Here is a 25840-nt window from a genome sequence, read left to right as displayed (position 1 = left end):
GGGTCATTTTAAAAAAAAAAAAAAAAAAAACAATTTTGTTTCTCAAAGTTGTAGGCGCTCTCTCCGTATTTCTGTGAACTTTTCTTCTAATTGAGGTCATTGTATTTTGTAAAGGACATAACTTTTCTACAAATCGGTTAGAAGTGAATTTCATATAATCCACATATAAAAGTAATATGTATGAAATATTATATATTTCTCACATGTTTAAATAATATATGTTACTTTTCTATGTAAATTATATAAAATTTCTTACAAACCGAATTGTAGGAAATTTATGTCCGTTTGTAAAATACTTGTTTTTTTTTTTTTTGTTAAATATTTCACATTTTTTAAGCAAAATAGTTGCAAGATATTATTATCAAGGGTTAAATTTCCTATTGTACCTGTGGTTCGGATTGTTATCAAAAGATCACCTTGATTTCATAAACTATCAAAAAACAATACTTGCGGTTGTCTCTCCGTTCATTTTCTAAAAAAAAAATAATAATTAACGGCATCGTTTGCAACACATTTAGTTGATTTGGACAATTCTCAGATTGTTGGGACAATGATCCTAAAACACCTTTACTTTTTATGTGGCATCGTCTAAACATTTTTTTGATTTGTCCTCTTGTACAGACATGACACCATTCAAACGTTACGTAACTTACGTGGATCGTTTAAACGTTTTTCTTGATTCCCAAAATTTCCAAACGTTTCTAAAGCTAAATCTTGCAATCCCTATTTATTGAAGCTCCCTTGTTAATTATTAATCATTTCAGTGTTTTTTAGACCTTCACACAAAGATTCAATTTTCCTTGGGTTAATGTTTGAATTAAAATAAATTATTCTCAAAATTTATTTTCGTCACATGTTATGATAAAGTATTACAAGTGCTGTCACTACTTGATGGCGGCTGCGCGGTGGTCGCCAATTCTGTCTGTTGGTCCGTGGTAATAATTTTTTTACACTCTTTTTTGTTTTAGTATTTTGTAAAAATATTTTTTTTCAAAACTCAAAAACTTTTTTTTTTCTTTTTTGTGGACCCACTTACAACGGGTTTTTCAAAAGTAGACCCTACTAAATCAATTTTCAATTCTTACCTTTCTCAAAATTTAAGATCGGGGAGTTTTTTCCGTGTACAACTTTCCACATGGGGGACCTTTGAATGTGTGATAAAAGCTATCCAAAGGGGATAATGGGCTGGGGCATCGTAGAATATTCCATGCTTTTCCTTTCTTTTAAGCGTCCTCTTCCAAGGCCCATGATGTTGACCCTCAGTCTTTCTACCAATTTTAAAACTTTAAAAATGCTGGTAGCTTGGCCGCCTTCCGGTCTCTAAACATTAATTTCTAAGAATATTGAAGAACAAACACAACAAAACAAAATAAAACATTTAAAAAAAAAAATATGATAATTTCACGAATGGGTATCGAATTAACGGCCGTTTTAAAAAAAATGATACTAAACTTTCAAACGTCTCAAACTAGGATATCCAAGTTTCCTAACATCTCAATAAAGGGTAATTCGTTAGGATTTGCTGATAAATCCTGCCAAAATTTTTAAAATACCTCTGTGTTATTTTTTATAAAAAATTTCAAAGATTCAGGCATGGATATTTTTTGAAATTTCGTTAAATTCTGACCAATGCCTAAATCCTAGCAATTTTTTTTCCCTTAAAAAAATAGATATTTTAAAAATTTTAGCAGAATTTAATAGTAAATCCTAACGGATTACCCTTTATTGAGACGTTTTAAAACTTTGATACCATAGTTTGAGACGTTTGGAAGCTCAATATCATTTTTTCAAAATGTCTGATAATTCGATACCATTTTATAAAGTTGCCCATTTGAAAAACGAAAGTGTATTGGAATTTGATTGGTTAGATCATTTTTATGCATATGATTCTAATTGAAACTTATGGAAACTCTTAATCTAACCTGCTAGTATACACTGTGGACCTTAATTGATTGGTCTAATATGCATACCATTAATTCATTGACATAAATTTCCTACAAACTAACTTCTATTAGTGACATGTGACGTCACTTTCATATGAGAAGCATATGTTTTTTTAATTACATATAATTCTCACATTTAAAAAACACAATGTCATTTTTAGATGCTGGTTTGTACGAGTTTTCTACAAATCAATTTGTATGAAACTTGTGTCATTAATTAATTGACCATTAAGTTGATAGATGAACCTATTTGAAATTAAATAAAAAAACCTAATGATCTAACTGTTACAATTGAAAGTAGAAGGATTAAATTGAAATGGCATGATAATCTTTGGACTAGATTTGATTATTTTTTTTCTTACTTATTTATCATTAAAGTTATGATGTCCTTTCTACATGATCATATTTTATTATAGTAATTTAACCACATGTGTTATGAGTAAGACCCCCTTAAAAAACTACCATAAAATTGTAACGTTCTCCTCCTGTACCAAAAATGACAACAGAAAAAAACAAAAAAAAAAAAAAAAAAAAAAAAAAAAAAAAAAAAACCCTTAATTGAAATTTTTAGGAGAAAAATAATTAAAAAATAAATAAAGAAAAAAAAGGGGTCACTCACAATAGTGGCCGTGGTTTATATATATATATATTGGGCTCGGATCTAAAGCATCTATATTTTTTTTTAAGATGGTTGAGCAGACTTTATTAATTAAGACAAATTAAGCACAGCACTCTACAAGAACAATATTAGCAATACAATGAAGAATTTCCTCAATGAAAACATGTTTCTTGCTAAGCGAAAAGGCTTCCTTTGCAATACATGAGCAGCCACATTGATGATTTGCCTGACATGAATGACCTTCTACTGTTGGAAACTGCACTTAAGACCCACGAGCCTCCTGAATTAGATGTACATATTTGCTCCAATTATTATCTTCTTTTCGGAGAGCCTGCACCACGTGGAGAGTATCACATTTCAACTCCACTCATTGATACCCCAGCTCACTAGAAAACATAACGATTCTTCAAGCTGTTGTGGCTTCAACAATAACAGAGTTAGTAATATAATCCTTCGGAGCAGAAAAGGTAGCCAAGACTTCACCCTGACAATCTTGAATTATGGCCCCAATATCCATCTTCTGGTTATCTTTGTCCACAATCGCATACTAATTAATCTTCACAAACCCTTCCAAAGGGCTTTGCCATCTCAGGTTTGAAATAGGGTTTTTTTTTTTTTTGCCTGAATTTGTTGTCGAGAGTCAAATTACATTAAAACATTAAACGGATTCCATTAAGTACCACGTCACCACCACCAAAATGATGACACGTGTCATTTTTTTTTAATAATATACATATGTAAAACTAAAAAAAACTAAAAAAAATAACAATAGGATGATCTGCGAGCTCCGAGGTGACAGGCCACAACATCCTAATTACATGCTAGTTACTAAATTAAATTGGAAAAAAATTCTTCAATCCGATTTGATTAAATTTTTTATTGGATCCGTTTCAAACCTTAATCGCTCAATAAAACTATTTAAAAAAAAAAAAAATCTCCATGATTGGTTTTGTCCAAATGGATAAAAACCTAGAAAGTAGTTGGGTAAAATTCCAGTAGCTAGCAAAGCAGACAAAACGCACTCGTACTCAACGAATTTGTATTTGTTTTATTGCGCGAATCAAAACAAAATTTTTATATAATAATAATAATAATAAAAGGTCTAACAATGATCTCAATAGTTACAGACGGTGATTGATAAAGCAAACAACTAAAAGTCTAAGAGAGCCATTTCTGTTAGGTCATGACATAAAACAAGGGTTTTCTGCCCACCAATAACATATTGACACGTCATCTCAAAAAAAAAAAACTCAAAAATCTCAAGTGTTGTTGGAACACCGGATCCATTTCCCTCTAAAAGAAGTTGAGAAGAAAGAGACCGCCCCTGCCCAAGCAGACATTCCGCCATAGCGAAGCCGGACGCCCCCGGCACCACCTAGGCCAGACCACGCTGCCAACGCCCGTACTGGACCACGCTGCCACCGACCGGGTTAGAACACTAGCCAGGCCAAACCCAACAGCACCGAACGTTGCTCCTCCGACGTGGGTCTAGATGCTGCCGGCACCGCCCAGGCCGGAACACGCCACCAAACGCTGCTCCTCCTACAAATCGACGTCCACTCGGTCGACGGTGAGTGGCGCCCAGACAGAAGGGTTGGCCTTCGGACCCCGAGGGTGGCCGTGCGGCCACCCCCTAGTGGTTGGGGGTGGCCCGCGCAGAGCCTGGGGTGGCCAGGGGTGGCCGCGCAGGGCTTGGGGTGGCCATCGGGCCAGCCCTAGATGAATCTAGGGTTGGCCTGAAGGCCACCCCCAGACCCCGGGGATGGCCGCGCGGCCACCCCATGGACCAGGGGTGGCCGCGTGGCCGCCCCCGGCCAACTTTGGGTCCAAGAAGAGCCGATCCTTCCCGTCCAGGGACTACCCACCTCGTTCGTCTTCTCTTTCGAGTTCTGATGCTGTGGAGTTGCCGCCGATCTCGAGGTCCGGCGTGGCCGCGTGGAGTAGTGGCTGGGAGGAGGATTTTTGGTTTTTTTTTTTTTTTTTTTTTTTTTTTTTTTTTTTTTTTTTTTTCTAAAGACTACGAGAGTGAAGGAAAGAGGATAATCCGGTGTTTTGCCAACACTTACTCTTTTTGTGTTTTTTTTGTTCCATGCTGATATGTCAACTTCTTATTGGTGGGCAGAAAAGTGTTGGTTTTTGCCACCACCAAATAGAAGTTATTCTCAAAGTCTAAAATTGCATGATCGCATGCAATCAGTGTAGAATCCGACCAAAACACATGTATTGATGTACCAAGTTTTGTTGCAGTCGAAGTTGGCTGTTACCCTCAGTCTTTACTATTTTTCGCATGAAATTTTGCTCCACCATCACCGGCGGTTTTCCGATAAGATAAATGTTACACATACTTTTATTTGCTTATTTTTTAATGAATTAGTAAAAATTATTATTAAATATTATATATACTTTCATTTGTTATTTTATATAAATTCTAACGATGATTTTCATTGTCACTGAGAGTCTGGGATTGAGCACTTCACTTCTCTTTTAGCTAAACTCCTATGCACATATATATTACACTCTCATTTCAATGGGCTGGTATGATAATGCCTATCAATTTTTGATTTTTAAAAAAATTGTTGATTTTACTGCAACATCAACTTAGTAAAATAAAAGTGTAATATATAACTTTTCTTTTACCAAATAATTCTAACACAAATACTCTTCTTTTTCTTTTTTTTTTTTGGAGAAGTTAACACAAATGCTCTTGAATACAAAAGAATAGTTTTTGTATTTATATCGCATTAAAACACTTTTTCAAACTAAAAACAAAATAACACCCTCAAAACACATTAATAAAGAGACCCTATTTGCATCTACTAAATAGTCAAATGATAATGCTGTTTACTGGTTGACTAAAGTAGCTTTGTCTCAAAAGCTAGAAAAAATGTGGATGGAGGGATGTTCTCCGTAATTCAAAGTATTGTACTTGCTGATCAAAAGTTTTCTCTTTTATTTATAAGATCATCCTATCTTTCTAAAAAAAAAAAAAAAAGTCAAATGAGTCATTTCTTTGCCTAATAAAGTTTTATTTCAAATTAAATCGGATTAATTTTTATAATTCAGTCTATTAAACATAGATGTGTTTATAATACTTTTAGATTATATGTACACTTTAAAAAATATATGTGAAAATTAAAAATACAATTAAAATCACATGTATTTTAATTACATACCAATTTAATGGACTGAATCAAGACAATATTTGTTAATCCAATTTAAATTAAAACTTTGTGCCATGTGAATTACCGGAGAACAGATTATGGGTTATATATATATATATATATATATATATATATATATATATATATATATATATATATATATATATATATATATATTTATTATTTTTGTGTGGAGGGCGAATTGGGTTAATATATTTTATAAAACACTGATATTGGTAAAAGATGTTCCCTGGTCCAGTAACAAACACTTACAATTAGGAAGGCCCACAATAATTACCAAGAGGCTTATTTTCTTTTTACTTTTCCTTTATCAACAAATAAAGAACATACTCACTTGTCAGGCGAACCTATAGGATTTTTTTATTTTTTTTTAATTATTTCAATATTAAATATGTGCTCTCGTATTTGTTTTGATGCAAAACAACCTTTAAAAAACACTTTTTTTTTATTATATATATATATTATGTTTGATGCAATTGAAATATATAAATTAAAATATTTTTTTTTTGGGATTAAATACATTTGACCCTTATGTAGTTTAATGCTTTTATTTTTTGTCCCATATAATTTATTTTGTATCGTAGATGGTACCTCGATTATGGTTAAAGATAGAAAAAGTACTTCTGTCCAACTTTCATAAAAAATTTGAAATAAATTCACGTCACATGCCTTAAAAAAATGGACAAGTGTCCATATGTGATATGTATGATTAAAAATTAAAAAACTAAAAATAATAAAAACCGTAAAAAATACAAAAATAAATAAAAAATAAAGAAGGGTGGCTCAGCCATCTCCATGACCGTTTGGGGGTGGCCAAACCATCCCTATAGAGCAAAATTCCCAATGGCGAAACCCTAACTTGAGTTTTTTTTTTTTTTTTTTTTCGCTTGTAGGGGTGGTTGGGGGTGAAAACCCGAATACACAATTACTGGTTATTGGTTAAAACCGCTAACTGTAACTAGGGTAGCCAGTTGGCCAAAATTACAAATTAGCTTCGATAACCAGCGGTTATCGGTTGGTACCTGATTATCCGAATCGATAACCAAAATTTAAAAAAATTGGGTCTTTTGAGTATAATTTGAATAAAGGGCCTACTTTCTTTGCGTAATTTATACTTTTTTAGCCATTTAAAAAAAAAAAAAATCAACCTTTTTTTTACTCAATATGTTGGCTTAAGTTTTAATGAAAGTAAAAGTGTAAAATCCTAAATTTATTATTTTAGTTTTTTTTTATATATATATATATATATATATATATATATATATATATATATATATATATATATATATATATATATACATACTTTTATTTACTAGTTATAGTCGGTTTCAATATTTTCTAAAATAAGTAATCGCTCCGATAGAGCCGATTACCCATTGGTACTCGGTTATCGATCGGCTTTACACTCCTAGGGATGGTTCGGCTACCCCCAAACCGGTCATGGGGATGGTTGAGCCACCCTTCTTTATTTTTTGTTTATTTTTTTCTATATTTTTTAAAGTTTTTATAATTTATAGTTTTAAATTTTTTGAATTTTGAATTATACATAATGACACATGTTGCTATTTTAAGGCATGTGACGTGAACTTCTGTCAATTTTTTGAAGGAAGTTAGACGGAGGTACCATATTCGTCTTTAACCATAATTGATCTACCATATATGATACAAAATTAAATATAAAGGGCAAAAAATAAAGTCGTTAAACCACAAGGGATAAAAAAAGAATTTAACCCTATTATTTTTTTTAAAATAAAATAAAATAAAACCTAGCTATGTTTGTTAACGTAAGTTTAAAAAAACTAATGTTATATGTAAGACTCTTATTCTCTTTCAAATGTGACATGAGTTTTAAAATTACCATTGAATTTGGAATGTATCATTATTAAAATTTGATTAAATAATAATTTTAAAAGCTGTATTATATTTTACAAATATAAAAAGATGTGAATTTTGCTTATAACATTGCTCGTTTGGAAATAATGGAAGGTAGTTTGTCAACAATATAGATTTTTATTGCGAACTAAATGATAAAAAAAATCTATAGAAAATATTTTATTTTCAAATTCAAAACTTTTTTTCCTGGAGAAAAAAGAATCGAATCAAATGCCATTATAATATCTCTCTCTCTCTCTCTTTCTTTTTCTTTTTTTCTTTTAATTTTTTTTAAAATTTTTTCAGGTTTAGAAAAATGAAACCCTTGAATGCAAAAAAATTACCTAAAAGAAAAAAGAAGAAGAATAATGCTACACTAACATCTATTTTACAACTTATATATATATATATATATATATATATATATGTAACATGTTATTAGAGCAACACCAACTACTTATATATATATATTTTAATTTTTTGTAAAAGATTACCCTATAATCACATGTTAACTAGGGTTGACAATTCATGTTGGCACATCGGATTCGTGTCAGGTGGGCTTACAAGCCAACTCGAACATGACCTATTTAGTTAAAAAAAATGCTTGACATCCCAATTTTTTTTTTTTTTTTTCCAGAATTTGGTTCAAACTTGATGTGTCACAATCCTATGAGATTATGACACATTTTCAAAAAACGATAGATATCACAAGATTATGACACATCAGGTTAAAACCAAATTATAGGGGAAAAAAAGTGTTTAAATGTCTAGCATTCATTTTTAGTTAAACGAACAAAACTCCTCGACCCTGACACGACATGACCCCCATAAATTGTTTAATAAATAAGTCATGTTGGGTTGTCTTGATCCATATAACTTAGTTAATAAACATGTCGTGTTGGGTTGATCGAAACGCTACCCATATGACAAGTTTCAACATGAATATGAATTTAAACGCAAAGAGGAAAAAAAAAAAGAAAAAAAAAAAGAAAAAATTTATATGAATGTTAGCATTTTTAGGGTTTTATTTTTTAATTGTAAAAAGAAGAAGCTAATTTAATTTATACAGACCATATACGAATCAAGTAAATTGATCAGAAATTGAATAAACGAGTCAATTTAGGTCGACTCGAAATGACCGGTATCAAATTATACAAAATTATAATTTATTAATTTTATAAAAAGTTTATGTTAAATTTACAAGTCGTATTAAAATTTGTTTACCTTGTTGTTATTAAGGATTAATAAATTATAAAAGAATTGTAAGTGAGAGGTGGATTTAATATGTGTGAAAGGAAAAGGAGAAAAAAGGAAAAAAAGAAAAAAAGAAAAAAAAAGGTTTACTCTCAGGCTTTCTCATAGAGACCGGAGTCGAACTGCGCGTGGTGTCAGCTCTCACTATTTGGTATTCGGCCTTTCTTCTTTCCCAAGGACTTCAAAATTACATTTATACCAAAACAAAACAAAACAAAGAAAAAACATATTTTATATAAACAAAACACAGCGACTCTCAAACCCCAACACCAACACCCCCCTTCGCTTTGGGGCTTCGCTTCTCCCTCTCTCTCTCTCTCTCTCTCTCTCAAAGCTCTCTCCTTTTCTTCTTCTCGGATGTGTATTCATCAATCGTCCTTCTCTCTTCTCTCTCAGGTACCTTTTTTCTCTCTCTCTCTCTCTCTCTATTTATGTGTTCATGTATGTGTTTATGCATCTGATCTATTTTTAATTTTGGATATTCGGAAGATTGCGTTTTTCAATTTTCGAGTTTTACTTTGTAGGGTTTAGTTCAATCCCAGATTTTGCTTCTGCTTTTAATGCTTTTCTGATTATGTTTTTACTGATTTTCTTGTGTTGCTTTCTTTTTTTTCTTTATTTTTTTTGGTTCGAAAAAGCAGTAGTGGGAAAGTTGACAATTTGGAGGCGAGATGACATCCATAAGATCGAGCTTGCCGTCGCGGCTGCGGCAACTTTTGTCCGGCGAGGGCTCCCTCGTTCCGTCCGTCAAACTTGACTCCGAGACCGTGAGTTCTTCAATCCTCCTATTGTTGCTACTGTTTTTGTGCGTGTGTGTGTATCCGCTTGTGATAATTGTTAGGGTTTTGTTGATATTACGTTGTCACATGGATGGGGTCATGTGAGTTTTATTTTGGAACTTTTTTTTTTTTTTCCTGGTTGCGGTGGCTTTTGTTTATGCATTTCATCAAGCACTTGGAGTGCTTAGCTGGTGCTACTGGAGAGGATTTAATCATTTAGGCTATTTTTGTGCTATAAAGTTTCAAATATAGACAAGATGTTACTGCGATTTTTATTTTATTTTATTAGAATGTAGCTTTTATCTGTTACTGCTGTGTGACCCTCCTCGCTTGTATATGGTGCAAGTTGTGCGCAATTTTGTTACTTTTTGTTTCTGATTGAGTCAATCTATCAGTGATATCAAATTGGTTCAGTGCACTGCATGATTGTAATTTTAGCTCTTTATCTGTTGCCTGAATGATATCTGTTCAGTTTCAGGCCTGATTTTTGTAGAATTTTGCATTTGGTCGTCCATGGGGAGGAGAAGTAGACTGTGTCGGCAACAGAAATGGATAATTTTTTTTTTTTTTAAAATATAAACTTAACTCCATATGTCTCTAGATTTTTGCAAAAGTGTTTCAAAGGTTCACCGGTAATACTAATAGCAAGAGTAATAAGATTAATATATGCCCAGTTTGTGGTAAAAATATGGTAGTCTGTGTTCATTTACTCACCAGTTGGAACTGGTTAATGGAGTTTTTTTTTTTTTTTTTTCATGACTGGGTTATGTTAGCATTTTTACATCTAACTTATTGGAGTAGGGACTACGACCCATCAACAATTGTGTTTATGAAAACCATGCTTATTGAAATTAGAATTCTGATGACATGGTGAGTAAATATGATGTGGTCATCAGAGATAGGAATTCTGATAACTTGGAGACACTTTGAGTAAAGTTGTTCAACATCTTGCTTCTCAAGTATTTTTATGCTAGATGGTTGGGAATCATCTAAGTTCTTATACTTGTCATATTTGATTTTAAAATTTTAGTTGTGTTTGTGCGATTTTAAAAACTATAGTTGTGTTTGTGCAATTTTTAAAACTATAGTTGTGTTGCCACGCAAACAATGGGTTAAGATATGTAAGATCTCAGTGATAACCTAGGGCTAGTCACTTTCTGACCTGAAAATTCTCTTGGCGTTACTATGTCATACCAAGATCATTCATCTAATCGATGTACCCATGTGGGACATGGCATGAAATGTAGGGCATAAGTACAACACTAAAATATGTCTTTCCATTTTTAAAAAATGACTTTACACTAGATTGTGATTTAAATTAAAATACATACATACAATTTAGTTTTTAATTTCTTTAATTTAGTTCTGCTGAAGTTGGTTAATGGTTTAATGTCTTTATATACCTTTCCATCCGTATGAAAATAGATGATTACTTTCCCTTTTGGGATGGCTCAAAATATTTGAAACTTTTCAAAAGTGGAAGTTCATACTTCTTCAACTTCCTGTATTTACCTCACATTTTTTCAGAAAGCAAACAAGGTGCTACCAATGTAAAGGATATTTTAGGAAAACTATATTTTCCCCCTTTTTCATTTAAATCATGCCATTTCAAATCGCAGCACCTGCTTTGAGATAAAGGTAGTGTTTTAATTTTGTTAGTTTAATTGGAACTTTCAGATATTGGGACCTACATTTTGTTTTTGTTCTTATTGTATCTTTAATGTGCTAAAAAATTGGACTTATTTTTTTTCATCACTTGCAGCCTCCCAAAATCAAAGCGTTTATCGATAAGGTGATCCAGTGTCCATTACAAGATATAGCTATACCTCTTTCAGGTTTTCGGTGGGAGTACAGTAAGGTAATAGCATGCTACTTCTGTTGTATATAGTTTATTTTTATTTGGTTGTTCTTTCTTTTATTTATTCGTTGCTTTTAATACAGGGGAACTTTCACCATTGGAGGCCGCTGTTTCTGCATTTTGATACATATTTCAAGACATACCTTTCTTCTAGGAATGATCTCCTCTTGTCAGATAAAATTTTAGAAGATGATAGTCCATTTCCAAAGCATGCAATTCTACAAATTTTACGAGTAATGCAAACAATTTTAGAGAATTGCCATAACAAGAGTTCATTTGATGGCTTAGAGGTATGTTGATTTTATGTCACAAATCATTAGTTTTACTGACTAGAGTTGGGTGTGGAACTGTTTATCTGAAAATATTTTATTTGAAGCCTTGTTAGCTTTAGGTGCTACATACTTATATAACAATCTGCAACTGGCTCTTGCCTAATATATTATACTGTCTCTCCTCTCCAGAATTTCAAGCTCCTGCTTGCATCAACAGATCCAGAGATTCTTATAGCTACGCTAGAAACTCTTTCTGCACTTGTGAAAATAAACCCATCCAAGCTGCATGGAGGTGGGAAATTAATTGGTTGTGGCTTAGTAAATAGCTATCTATTGTGTCTAGCACAGGGGTGGGGAAGCAAGGAGGAGGGCTTGGGTTTGTATTCATGTGTAATGGCAAATGAGAGAACCCAAGACGAAGGGCTTTGTTTGTTCCCATCTGATGTTGAAAATGACTGTGAGAAGTCTCATTGCCGAATAGGCTCTACCCTTTATTTTGAAATGCACGGTGTTAATGCCCAGAGCAGTGAGGCAAACAGAGGCAATCAAAATGCTTCTAGTTTGGCAGTTATACAGATACCGGATCTGCATTTACAGAAGGAGGATGATCTGTTACTTTTGAAACAATGCATTGAGCAGTACAATGTACCTCCTGCGCTCCGGTTTTCTTTGCTGACCAGAATTAGATATGCTCATGCTTTCCGTTCTCCCAGAATATGCAGGCTTTACAGCAGGATCTGCCTTCTTGCATTCATTGTACTTGTTCAGTCTAATGATGCTCATGATGAACTTGTGTCATTTTTTGCTAATGAGCCAGAGTATACAAATGAGTTAATCAGGATTGTGCGGTCTGAAGAAGCTGTCTCTGGAACCATTAGGACGCTTGCAATGTTTGCCTTGGGGGCTCAGTTAGCTGCATATACATCATCTCATGAGCGGGCACGGATTTTGAGTGGATCTAGTATCAGTTTTGCTGGGGGGAACCGCATGATACTCCTGAATGTGCTTCAGAAGGCTGTTTTGTTGCTGAAGACATCTAATGATCCATCGTCTCTTGCCTTTGTCGAAGCACTTCTTCAGTTCTATTTGCTCCATGTTGTTTCATCCTCAAGTTCAGGGAGTAATATTAGGGGGTCAGGCATGGTTCCTACGTTCTTACCTCTTTTGGAGGATTCTGATCCTACACACATGCATCTTGTCTGTTATGCTGTTAAAACTCTGCAAAAGCTCATGGATTACAGCAGTTCAGCTGTTTCCTTGTTTAAAGAGTTGGGGGGAGTCGAGCTTTTGGCTCAGAGACTGCAGGTAGAAGTCCATCGGGTTATTGGTTCAGCTGGGACTATTGATAGTTCAATGATAGTTGGTGAGAGCTCAAGACACAGTGATGATCAGTTGTACTCCCAGAAGAGGCTCATTAAGGTTTCACTGAAGGCACTTGGCTCTGCTACCTATGCCCCTAGTAACTCTACTAGATCCCAGCACTCCCATGAAAGTTCTTTACCTGCTACTTTGTCGCTGATATTTGGCAATGTGGATAAATTTGGAGGTGACATTTATTACTCAGCTGTGACTGTTATGAGTGAGATAATCCACAAAGACCCAACTTGTTTTCCTTTTTTGCAAGAAATGGGTCTTCCAGCTGCATTTTTATCATCGGTAGTATCTGGTATACTTCCTTCGTCAAAGGCTCTTACATGTGTTCCTAATGGTCTTGGTGCCATTTGTCTCAATGCCAAAGGCTTAGAGGCAGTGAAAGAAACTTCGGCGTTACAGTTCCTTGTTGACATTTTCACCAGTAAGAAATATGTTACAGCGATGAATGATGCTATTGTTCCACTGGCAAATGCAGTGGAAGAGCTTTTGCGCCATGTATCTTCTCTGAGAAGCACTGGTGTTGATATTATTATAGAAATTATTAATAAAATTGCTTCTTTCGGGGACAGTAACTGCGCAGGGTCATCAGGGAAATTAAATGGGAGCACTGCAATGGAAATGGATTCTGAAGACAAAGGAAATGAAGGCCATTGTGTTCTGGTTGCTGCAGTTGATTCGGCTGCAGAAGGGATCAATGATGAGCAATTCATCCAATTTTGCATCTTTCATTTGATGGTATTGGTTCACAGGACAATGGAAAACTCCGAAACATGTCGGTTATTTGTGGAGAAGTCCGGAATTGAAGCTTTACTGAAGCTTCTTTTACGGCCTAGCATTGCACAGTCATTTGATGGGATGTCTATTGCTTTGCATAGCACTATGGTTTTCAAAGGTTTTACGCAAAATCACTCTGCTCCCCTGGCACGTGCTTTCTGTTCCTCTCTCAGAGACCATCTGAAAAAAGCTTTGAGTGGATTTGGATTGGTTTCAGAGTCCTTTTTACTGGATCCAAAGATGACACAGGAGGGTGGAATCTTTTCTTCACTTTTCCTCGTTGAGTTCCTTCTGTTTCTTGCTGCCTCAAAAGACAACCGGTGGGCAAGTGCGTTGCTGTCAGAATTTGGAAATGGTAGCAAGGATGTTCTGGAGGATATTGGGCGTGTCCATCGAGAAGTTCTGTGGCAGATTTCTCTTCTTGAAGATGCCAAGCCTGAGGTTGAGGAAGGTGGTATTGTTTCAAGCTCAGAGTCACAACAGTCAGAGTTGAGAACCAATGAAACTGAAGAGCAAAGATTCAACTCTTTCAGGCAGTTTCTTGATCCTTTACTGAGGAGGAGGACTTCAGGATGGAGTATTGAATCTCATTTTTTTGACCTTTTAAACATATACCGTGATCTTGGTCGTGCCAGCAATTCTCAACAAAGACGTACTGATAGTCCTTCAAACTTGCGGTTTGGAGTCAGTAATCAATTCCATCATTCTGGTTCTTCAGATGCTGCCGGGGATGTTGGTAGAAAGGGCCTTGATAAGCAGAGATCTTATTATACTTCTTGCTGCGACATGGTGAGGTCACTTTCTTTTCATATTACGCATTTGTTTCAAGAGTTGGGGAAGGTAATGCTGCTTCCTTCTCGTCGACGGGATGATATTTTGAATGTTTCCCCTGCTTCAAAATCAGTGGCTTCTACTTTTGCATCTATTGCTCTGGATCACATGAATTTTGGGGGTCCTGTTAATCCTTCTGGAAATGAGGCATCCATATCAACGAAGTGTCGGTATTTTGGTAAGGTTATTGATTTTGTTGATGGCTTTCTACTGGACAGACCGGATTCCTGTAATCCTGTTCTGCTGAATTGCTTGTACGGACATGGAGTTATTCAATCAGTTTTGACAACATTTGAAGCCACCAGCCAATTGCTGTTTGCTGTTAACAGGGCTCCTGCATCTCCCATGGAAACTGATGATGGGATCTTAAAGCAGGATGAAAATGAAGATAATGATCATTCATGGATTTATGGTCCTCTATCTAGCTATGGGAAGCTTATGGACCACCTGGTGACCTCATCTTTTATATTATCTCCTTTTACAAAACACTTGCTTGCCCAACCTCTGTCAAATGGTAATGTTCCCTTTCCACGGGATGCTGAGACTTTTGTGAAGGTTCTTCAGTCCATGGTGCTGAAGGCAGTGCTTCCTGTTTGGACTCACCCCCAGTTTGTTGATTGCAGTTATGATTTCATTACTTCAGTTATTTCTATCATAAGGCACGTCTATTCTGGTATTGAAGTGAAAAATGTCAATAGCAACACTGGTGCTCGTGTGACCGGCCCCCCTCCTAATGAAGCTACTATTTCAACAATTGTAGAGATGGGGTTTTCCAGGTCTCGTGCAGAAGAAGCTCTGAGGCAAGTTGGATCAAGTGGTGTGGAATTGGCAAATATTGTGGAATTGGCAATGGAGTGGTTGTTCTCCCATCCAGAGGATGCTCAAGAAGACGACGAACTTGCTCGTGCACTTGCCATGTCCCTTGGGAATGCTGAATCAGACACAAAGGAAGCGATTGCAAGTGATAATACTCAACAGCTTGAAGAAGAGATGGTCCAACTTCCTCCTATTGAGGAGTTGTTATCTACGTGTACGAGGCTTTTGCAGATGAAGGAATCTCTTGCTTTTCCTGTCCGAGACCTGCTTGTGATGATATGCTCTCAAAATGAAGGACAATATAGGTCTAATGTCATCTCCTTTCTTGTTGATCGACTGAAGGATTGTAATTCAATTTCTGAAAGTGGAAATGGTGCCACGCTATCTGCTCTTTTCCATGTTCTTGCTCTAATTCTTCACGAAGATGAAGGGTCGCGAGAAATTGCCACTAAGAATGGTCTGGTTGCAGTTGCCTCAGATCTACTTTTGCAATGGTGTTCTGGACCGGTTCCAGAGAAATGCCAGGTTCCTATGTGGGTAACAACTGCTTTTCTTGCTATCGACCGGCTTTTGCAAGTGGATCGAAAATTGAATTCTGAAATTGTAGAGCAGTTGAAGCAGGATGATGTTAACAGCCAGCAGACATCTATCAGCATTGATGAGGACAAGCAAACCAGGCTGCAGTCCGCATTGGGATTAGTTCCAAAGCATACGGATATAAATGAGCAGAAGAGACTTATTGAGATTGCTTGTAGCTGTATCAGGAACCAGCTTCCCTCTGAGACGATGCATGCTGTTCTCCAACTATGCTCCACCCTCACCAGGATTCATTCCGTTGCTGTTAGTTTTCTTGATGCTGGGGGATTAAGTTTACTGCTTTCTTTGCCAACAACTAGCCTATTTCCTGGGTATGATAACCTGGCTGCTAATATTATTCGTCATGTTCTTGAAGATCCCCAAACTCTCCAGCAAGCAATGGAGTCTGAGATAAGGCACAGTTTTTTGGCTGCCACCAATAGACATTCAAATGGAAGGGTCTCTCCCCGAACCTTCCTTTCGAATTTAAATTCTGTTATTTCACGGGATCCAGTGGTCTTTATGCAGGCTGCTCAGTCTTTGTGCCAAGTTGAGATTGCAGGTGAAAGGACCTTTATTGTCTTGCTGAAAGATCGTGACAAAGATAAGTGCAAAGAGAAAGAGAAAGAGAAGGAGAAATCGTTGGAAAAAGAAAAAGCACAAACTACTGATGGGAAAGTTGCTTTGGGTAATTTGAATTTGGTTGCTTCTGGGAATGGGCATGGAAAATCCCACGATTTAAATTCAAAGGGTTTCAAAGTCCATCGAAAATCTCCTCAGAGCTTTATAAATGTGATTGAGCTTCTGTTGGATTCTGTTTGTACTTTTATTCCTCCCTTGAAAGATGATGGGGTTACAGATGTCCTTGATACTCCGTCATCAAATGACATGGACATTGATGTCGCTGCGATTAAGGGGAAAGGAAAAGCTGTTGCCACTATTTCTGAAGAGAATGAAGCCATTGGTGATGAAGCTTCTGCATCACTTGCAAAGATTGTATTTATTTTGAAGCTTTTGACAGAGATTCTCTTGATGTATGCTTCATCAGTTCACATTCTGCTTCGGAAGGATGCTGAAGTTAGTAGTTGCAGGGGTGCTCAAGAAAAGGGTCCTGCTGGTGTATACCCTGGTGGAATATTTCATCACATTCTTCACAAGTTTCTTTTATATTCTAGGAGTTTAAAAAAGGACAAGAAAATAGATACTGACTGGAGGCATAAATTAGCAACCAGGGCTAGCCAGTTTTTGGTGGCATCTTGTGTCCGCTCCACAGAGGCAAGGAGGAGGGTTTTAACAGAGATCAATAATATCTTTAATGACTTCTTTGATTCATGTAATGGTTTTAGCCCACCAGGAAACAATATACCAGCTTTTGTTGATCTGCTTAATGATGTGCTGGGTGGTCGTACACCTACTGGTTCATACATCTTAGCAGAAGCTTCTGCCACTTTTATAGATGTTGGTCTGGTTAGGTCATTGACTCGAACTCTCCAAGTGTTGGACCTGGACCATGCTGACTCACCTAAAGTTGTTACAGGTGTAATTAAAGCTCTGGAGTTGGTAACCAAGGAGCATATCCATTCTGCTGATTCTAATGTAGGGAAGGGTGACAATTCAACAAAACCTCCTGATCTTACTCAAACTTTAAGAAGGGATAATACAGGTGACATATCTCAGACCGTGGAAACAGCATCTCAATTCAATCATGATTCTGTGCCAGCTGACAACGTTGAGTCTTATAATCCTGTCCAAACTTATGGTGGCTCTGAGGCTGTTACAGACGACATGGAACACGACCAAGATCTTGATGGAGGTTTTGGTCCTGCTGCTGGTGATGACTATATGCATGAAACTTCTGATGATGCGAGGGGTGTTGAAAATGGCATTGAGACAGTGGGAATACAATTTGAAATCCAGCGCCATGGGCAAGAAAATCTTGATGAAGATGATGATGAGGAGATGTCTGGGGATGATGGGGATGAAGTAGATGAAGATGAGGATGAGGATGATGAGGAGCATAATGATCTGGAAGAAGATGAAGTCCACCATCTGCCCCATCCTGATACAGATCAAGATGATCATGAGATCGATGATGATGATTTTGATGAAGAAATAATGGAGGAAGAAGAAGAGGATGATGAAGATGATGAAGATGGAGTAATACTGAGGCTGGAGGAGGGCATAAATGGAATAAATGTTTTAGATCATATTGAGGTTTTTGGTAGAGAAAATAGTTTTTCTAATGAAACTCTCCATGTGATGCCAGTTGAAGTTTTTGGTTCTAGGCGTGAAGGGCGTACTACATCCATCTACAGTCTCTTGGGTAGAACTGGGGATAATGTTACTCCATCTAGGCATCCTCTTCTACTGGGACCTTCATCCTCAATGCACTCTGCTTCTCCTCGGCAATCTGGTAAGCACCTTCTGTGGATGGTTTTTTAGACCTTGAATTCCTTTGGGCTTATTTTTTTCTTCTTATGTTAAATTTGAGTTTGTTCTCTGATGCTGGAACCTACTGTTGCAGAGAATGCCCGTGACACCGTCTTTCCAGATAGGAACTTGGAGAGCACCTCATCACGGTTGGATTCTATTTTCCGATCCCTGAGGAATGGACGCCATGGACACCGCTTGAACTTGTGGCTAGATGATAACCAGCAAAGTGGTGGATCAAATGCAAGTGTAGTGTTACATGGCCTCGAAGAGCTGCTTGTTTCCCAATTGAGGCGACCGACTAGTGAGCAGCCTTCTGATCAGAACACAGCAGTACAGGAGCCTCAAAGCACAGGTGAAGCCAGTCAGTTACCGGAATCAGAAGCAGGTGTGAGGCCCATTGCTCTTGAAAACAATGAAAGTAGTAATGTGCCACCTCTGACTGTGGCAATCAATAGCTCTATTAATGCAAGGCCTGCTGCAAGTGAATCCCTACAAGGAACAGATGCATCCAGTACACAATCACAATCTGTTGAAATGCAGTTCGAACACAATGATGCAGCTGTACGGGATGTTGAAGCTGTTAGCCAAGCAAGCAGTGGAAGTGGGGCGACCTTAGGTGAGAGCCTGCGAAGCCTAGATGTTGAAATTGGAAGTGCTGATGGCCATGATGATGGTGGAGAGAGGCAAGCTTCTACAGATAGAACGCCATTGGGTGACCCACAGGCTGCTCGTGCAAGAAGGACAAATGTGTCTTTTGGGAATTCTACCCCTGTTGGTGGGAGAGACGCATCCCTTCATAGTTTAACTGAAGTGCCAGAAGGTTCTAGTCGGGAAGCAGATCAGGATGGTCCAGCTGCAGAGCAGCAAATCAACAGTGATGCCAGTGCTGGAGCAATAGATCCTGCATTCTTGGATGCTCTTCCGGAGGAGCTGCGTGCTGAAGTTCTTTCTGCTCAACAGGGTCAAGTGGCTCAGCCCTCAAATGCTGAACCGCAAAATGCTGGAGATATTGATCCAGAATTCCTTGCAGCCCTTCCCCCCGACATCCGAGCAGAAGTTCTAGCACAGCAGCAAGCACAAAGGCTACATCAATCTCAGGAACTGGAAGGTCAGCCTGTTGAAATGGATACAGTCTCGATAATTGCAACATTTCCTTCAGATTTGCGAGAAGAGGTACATTAGTCATTGGAGTGTGTTTTTTTTATTCGTTTTATTACTTATTGAAACATATATAGAATTGAAATAGGCCTCTTTAATTCTTTCTGTATATTTCATTTTTAGGTTCTCTTAACTTCATCTGATGCTATCCTTGCGAATCTCACACCTGCTCTTGTTGCGGAGGCAAACATGTTGCGCGAAAGGTTTGCACACCGTTATAGTCGCACCCTCTTTGGTATGTACTCTAGGAATCGTAGAGGTGAACCTTCAAGAAGAGGTGACGGTATAGGATCTAGCCTGGAGAGAGCTGGAGGAAGCATTGCCCGTAGGTCAATTGGAGCTAAGCTAGTTGAAGCTGATGGAGCTCCTTTAGTTGACACAGATGCCCTGCATGCCATGATTAGGTTGCTTCGTGTAGTTCAGGTACAAATTTGGTTACTCAGATTTGTACTTTATAGGTGTTACCCTTTATTATATATTCATTGATAGGCATAATATTGCAGCCACTATACAAAGGTCAGCTGCAGAGGCTTCTTCTCAATTTATGTGCTCATCAGGAAACCAGAACTTCTTTGGTGAAGATTCTCATGGACATGTTAATGCTTGATAGAAGAAAGCATATCAACAACTTGATTGCTGCTGAGCCTTCTTATCGGCTTTATGCTTGCCAGAGTAATGTGATGTATTCACGTCCTCAGTCTTTTGATGGTAAGACCCCTTATTTAATCTATCCTTTCGATGGGAAAGTGTTGGTTTTGCCTATAATTATTTTTGAGTCAAGGTGTGTTTAAGAATAGGCGGAACATGGTGTTAGATTTTCTGTTGAGGACATGTGGATGATACTTTGAGGTCCTGGTCCTTCAAAGGTTGTCACGGTCATCCAGTGTTGATTAGGGTGTTATATTTGATGTTTTAACCTGTGTTCCCTTCCCTGTCTGCGTTGTGTAATGAGAAGTGTAAATCATTGTTTTTTTTTTCTTTTTTCTTTTAAGTGTATATCTTTGTTTTTTTTTTATTGTTCAAATAGACAGGAGAGAGCTTTTTTTTTTTTTTAAAAAAAAAAAAAAAATATAGTCGGTTTTTTTTCACTTTGTGTGCATTCTGTAGTTTGACTTGGATGTTCAATAGACTCTTTTGTTGCTGTGTTAGTGATTTTAACATGTATTCAAAAGACTCCCTTGTTGTAGTGTCAGAGATTTCTACGCACCTAGTCATCAGCTTCTTATGTACTGTTTTGTCTTATAGGTGTTCCTCCCTTGGTGTCTCGGCGCATTCTTGAAACTCTTACTTATTTGTCTCGAAATCACCCATCTGTGGCGAAGATTTTGCTTCAGTTTAGGCTCCCCCACCCAGCTTTACTAGAGACAGAGAATACTGATCAGGCACGGGGTAAAGCTGTGATGGTTGTTGAAGAGGATGAAATGGATAGGAGTGAACGACAGGAAGGATACATATCCATTGCATTGCTTTTGGGCCTCTTGAATCAACCCCTTTATCTGAGGAGTATAGCCCATCTTGAACAGGTGATGTGGTATTTTGTTTTGTGTTATATTAGTTCATTTAGGCAGGTTGGCTGAGATAGTTTTACATTCTGTTTTTTTTTTTTCTCCAGCTTCTTAACTTACTGGAGGTCATCATTGATAATGCTGAAAGTAAGTCAGATTTATCTGACAAATCTGGGGAATCTGCCTCTGAACATACATCTGGTCCAGAAATTTTGGCATTGGATGTTGGGATGAATAGAGAATCTGGTCAAATTTCTTCCGGGGTTGCTGCAACGGCAAAGGATGTTGATTCCTCCAAACCCACCACTTCCGGCGCGCACAAGGAATTTGATACCCGAATTGTACTGCTTAACCTGCCGCAAGCAGAACTTCGACTTCTATGCTCATTGCTTGCACGGGAGGGGTATGATGTTGCTGTTGTCTATATAAATTGAATTTTCTGTACGAATTGTTATATTTGACTACTATGAACTGGATAACTGGATTTCTGTTCTTTCTTTCTTTTTTGTTATTCTTTGTTTATATGTTTTCAGTTCCATACATTCATCCATTTGTATAAATGGCAATTTTATTGGGAAAGCTAGGTCACTTTTTGATTGGGCCTGCATCACTCAAGGGTTCCACCATGCATTCTGGTGTGTAGACTTTGTAGTGGTTGAGGTCCATGCGTAGGCATAAAAGAATCTATATGTGATTGACACACGACTGACCCTCTCACACCTGCACTGTAGCTTCTATCAAATTCATTTTGATGACATGTCTTACACATTTGGTTTGTTTGAGTTCTCGTGTTAAGAGTGGATGTGATTTTGACCTTGTACATTGAGTAGTATATTCACTTGGTCTAACATACTGCATTTTACTCACAGACTGTCAGATAATGCATATGCTCTAGTGTCGGAGGTAATGAAGAAATTGGTGGCTAATGCTCCAATTCACTGTCATCTGTTCGTTACTGAGCTAGCTGGAGCCATTCAAAATTTGACTACATCTGCTGTGGATGAGTTACGCATGTTTGGTGAAGCTGTGGAAGCACTTCTCAGTACAACATCTTCTGATGGAGCTGCAATCTTAAGGGTTCTGCAGGCGTTAAGCTCTCTAGTTAACATGCTGAGTGAGAAAGAGAATGTTCTGCAAATTCCTCCTGAAAAGGAGTATACAGCTGCTCTTTCTCAGATGCGGGACATAAATGCAGCTTTGGAGCCTTTGTGGCTGGATCTGAGCACTTGCATAAGCAAAATAGAGACTTACTCAGACTCAGCCCCTGATTTGCTGAGTTCATCTAAAACATCCACCTCGAAACCCTCTGGTGTAATGGCTCCACTCCCTGCGGGCTCTCAGAACATCTTACCATACATAGAATCTTTCTTTGTGGTGTGTGAGAAATTGCATCCCACGCAGCCAGGGTCTAGTCATGATTTTAGTGTTGCTGCAGTTTCAGAGGTTGAAGATCCCAGCCTTGTTGGACAGCACAAAACCTCAGTGCATGCTCTGAAAGCTGACGAAAAACACGCTGCTTTTGTGAAGTTCTCAGAGAAGCATAGGAAGCTGCTAAATGCGTTCATCCGGCAAAATCCTGGATTGCTTGAGAAGTCCTTCTCCCTCATGCTGAAGGTTCCTAGATTTATAGATTTTGACAATAAGCGTGCTCACTTCAGATCAAAGATAAAGCATCAACATGATCACCATCACAGTCCTTTAAGAATTTCTGTAAGGAGAGCCTACATTCTTGAAGATTCATATAACCAGCTGCGAATGAGATCCACTCAAGAATTGAAGGGGAGGTTGACGGTTCACTTTCAAGGAGAGGAAGGTATTGATGCAGGTGGACTTACGAGGGAGTGGTATCAATTACTGTCCAGGGTTATTTTTGACAAAGGAGCACTGCTTTTTACGACAGTGGGCAATGAATCAACATTTCAGCCAAACCCTAACTCTGCTTATCAAACAGAACATCTATCATATTTTAAATTTGTTGGGCGAGTGGTAAGTACACTTTTAGTTTCTCTCATTGCATTGAGAAATTGGTTGTGCGCTTCTTGATTATTCCTTATCTTTTCAGGTTGGGAAAGCACTTCTTGATGGGCAACTCTTGGATGTCCATTTCACTCGATCCTTTTACAAGCATATATTGGGGGTAAAAGTTACTTATCATGACATTGAAGCCATTGATCCCGATTACTATAAAAACCTTAAGTGGATGCTTGAGGTAGGCTACATGCAACTGTCCCCGCCCCTCTTTTTCTCTCACATAGCTTCCCTCCAATTTTGGTTAGGGTCAATTTGCCTTAGTGTGTGTTTGCCTTTGCAGAATGATATAAGTGATGTTCTGCATCTTACATTTAGCATTGATGCTGATGAGGAGAAGCTGATATTGTATGAAAGGACAGAAGTAAGGATCTTTCTGGACTCCTCCGTGAATTTTGGTGTCTGGTGAAAAATGTTATTGTTATAGTTACATGTGGTGAATCTAATGCAGGTGACTGACTATGAACTCATTCCTGGTGGACGGAATATTAAAGTTACGGAGGAGAATAAACACCAATATGTTGATTTAGTTGCTGAACATCGGTTAACGACTGCTATTCGTCCTCAAATAAATGCATTTTTGGAAGGATTCAATGAATTAATTGCTAGGGAATTAATTTCTATCTTCAATGACAAGGAACTTGAATTACTGATTAGTGGGCTTCCTGATATTGATTGTGAGTGTCCCTCACTTTACTTATTTTTTGTTGACTTGAAGATGATTTTCCTCAAAATTTTCCAAAAGTACAAAATAATACAGTTCTAACAAACATTTTTGCACCTATGTCTTTCAGTGGATGATATGAGGGCAAATACCGAGTATTCTGGATACAGTCCTGCATCTCCTGTTATTCAGTGGTATTGGGAAGTTGTTCAGGGTTTCAGCAAGGAGGATAAGGCTCGGCTTTTGCAGTTTGTGACTGGCACCTCTAAGGTATTTCTATTTTACTACTTTTTTATTTTTAACTTAATTTCTCCCTGATTTCTAAATAACACAACTTTTAATTTCAAACAAAAAGGAAAAAAAAAAGGGAGGAGAGTTTGGTCTGAAGATGCACATGGACGTGTGCCTACTTTGTTGTCTGTTGGCTTTTTTATTGAAGCAGTTGATCCCATACATGTTATCTGTGAATTTCATAATCATACAAGTTGCCCACTTCCTATGCATGTTTGACTATTCCGGTTAGACAAATTGGCACCCACTGCACCAAGCCCTTCTAAATGGCCTTTCTTCCCTGGACCATCCTTTATTCCCATTGCCTTAGGTTTTTAGGTCTCTCATTCCTTTGCCATGGTATTTCTTAATTTTTCAATGATTGATAAATTAATGTCCATGTACAATGAGCTTTAGCTCAAATGGTGTACTTCCTCCCTTTGTAGCAGGGTGGAGGGTGAGGTCGTCTGTTCATGTCCCACCGGGTGCGTGTTAAAAAAAAAAAAAAAAAAAACTTTTGTCCATGTTTTGACACCTTACTCTGAGGACAGACAAACACACACACACACACACCCATGTGCAATCCACACCTAATTGATACACGATATGGACTCTTTTATGGGTCTCGACTTCACCACATTGGTTGTACCTCATTTGTACTGAATGGTGTGTTATGCACGTACATAATTTCTGTCCGTCTTTGCGATATCTGCATGTCTGGGTTTGCCTTTTTGGCACACCATGGGCTTTTTGAATTAATATGTTAATGGGTCTGAGCACTGCTCTTTGCAATTTTCCAGGTGCCTTTAGAAGGCTTCAGCGCACTTCAAGGAATTTCTGGCTCGCAGAAGTTTCAGATACACAAGGCCTACGGCAGCCCTGAGCACTTGCCTTCTGCTCATACTTGGTAAATTTTGTTATTCTTTATTTTTTTGTTCTCATCATCTATGAGATGCCTTGACCATTTATGATCTTTGTTCTTTACTTTGGTGCTAACAACATTGTGTAATAGAAGAAATCCTTTTGATTGAAAACTCTTTGATTCTTGCAGTTTCAACCAGTTGGATCTACCGGAGTATCCTTCTAAACAACACTTGGAGGAGCGGCTACTGCTTGCAATTCATGAAGGCAATGAAGGGTTTGGATTTGGGTGAGAATCTTAATGCGAGGGATCGAAGTAGTCCTGTAGATAATATAGATTTATGTCAAAAGCAATCATGAAAGGGTTTCAGGTGTTAATTTGTGGCACATGAGATGTTGAGTTATTACAGGTTGATATATTGTATAGTCGTACATTTGCTATGTGAAATGCCTCTGGCAGTTTTTGATTTTGCCATCATCTTTATATTCTCTCTTGTTCAACATTTTCTTTTCCTTTTTTTTTTTTTTTTCAGAAAAATAATTTATTTGGTATAAATATTCTACAAAACTCGTGGCAATGTCTGGTAGACCTAACCATGGTTTTTTTTAATTTAACAATAGTTGATTCAAGGGCTACTAGACCCAACCATCTTAGACGTTACTCTTATACCGAGGACAGAGAAACTCGTTAAGAGCATTCAAATCCGACCCGTAGCAATTCTGCTTGCCTAACAGGATTCTCGTACAAGATGTTAAAATTGGACTAAAATA

General features: G+C 37.3%; 1 protein-coding gene across 1 annotated transcript; it reads left to right on the top strand.

The window, feature by feature from the left end:
* Positions 1-9116: 9116 nt before the first annotated feature.
* Positions 9117-25547, top strand: LOC133870794 (E3 ubiquitin-protein ligase UPL2-like). Its single transcript, XM_062308015.1, has 17 exons — positions 9117-9266; positions 9512-9637; positions 11412-11507; positions 11591-11797; positions 11969-18563; positions 18675-19756; positions 19865-20164; positions 20245-20449; positions 20987-21264; positions 21354-21649; positions 22116-23232; positions 23309-23455; positions 23558-23638; positions 23726-23951; positions 24069-24208; positions 25009-25115; positions 25260-25547. The coding sequence occupies exons 2-17, from the start codon at positions 9542-9544 to the stop codon at positions 25360-25362; spliced, it is 11076 nt and encodes a 3691-aa protein (XP_062163999.1). The 5' UTR covers positions 9117-9266; positions 9512-9541; the 3' UTR covers positions 25363-25547.
* Positions 25548-25840: the final 293 nt, after the last annotated feature.

The sequence above is a fragment of the Alnus glutinosa genome, chromosome 6 (genome assembly GCF_958979055.1).
Source record: "Alnus glutinosa chromosome 6, dhAlnGlut1.1, whole genome shotgun sequence".
Classification (NCBI taxonomy): domain Eukaryota; kingdom Viridiplantae; phylum Streptophyta; class Magnoliopsida; order Fagales; family Betulaceae; genus Alnus; species Alnus glutinosa.
The sequence above is the reverse complement of the archived record's forward strand: the minus strand, read 5'-3'. Positions and strand labels throughout refer to the sequence as shown.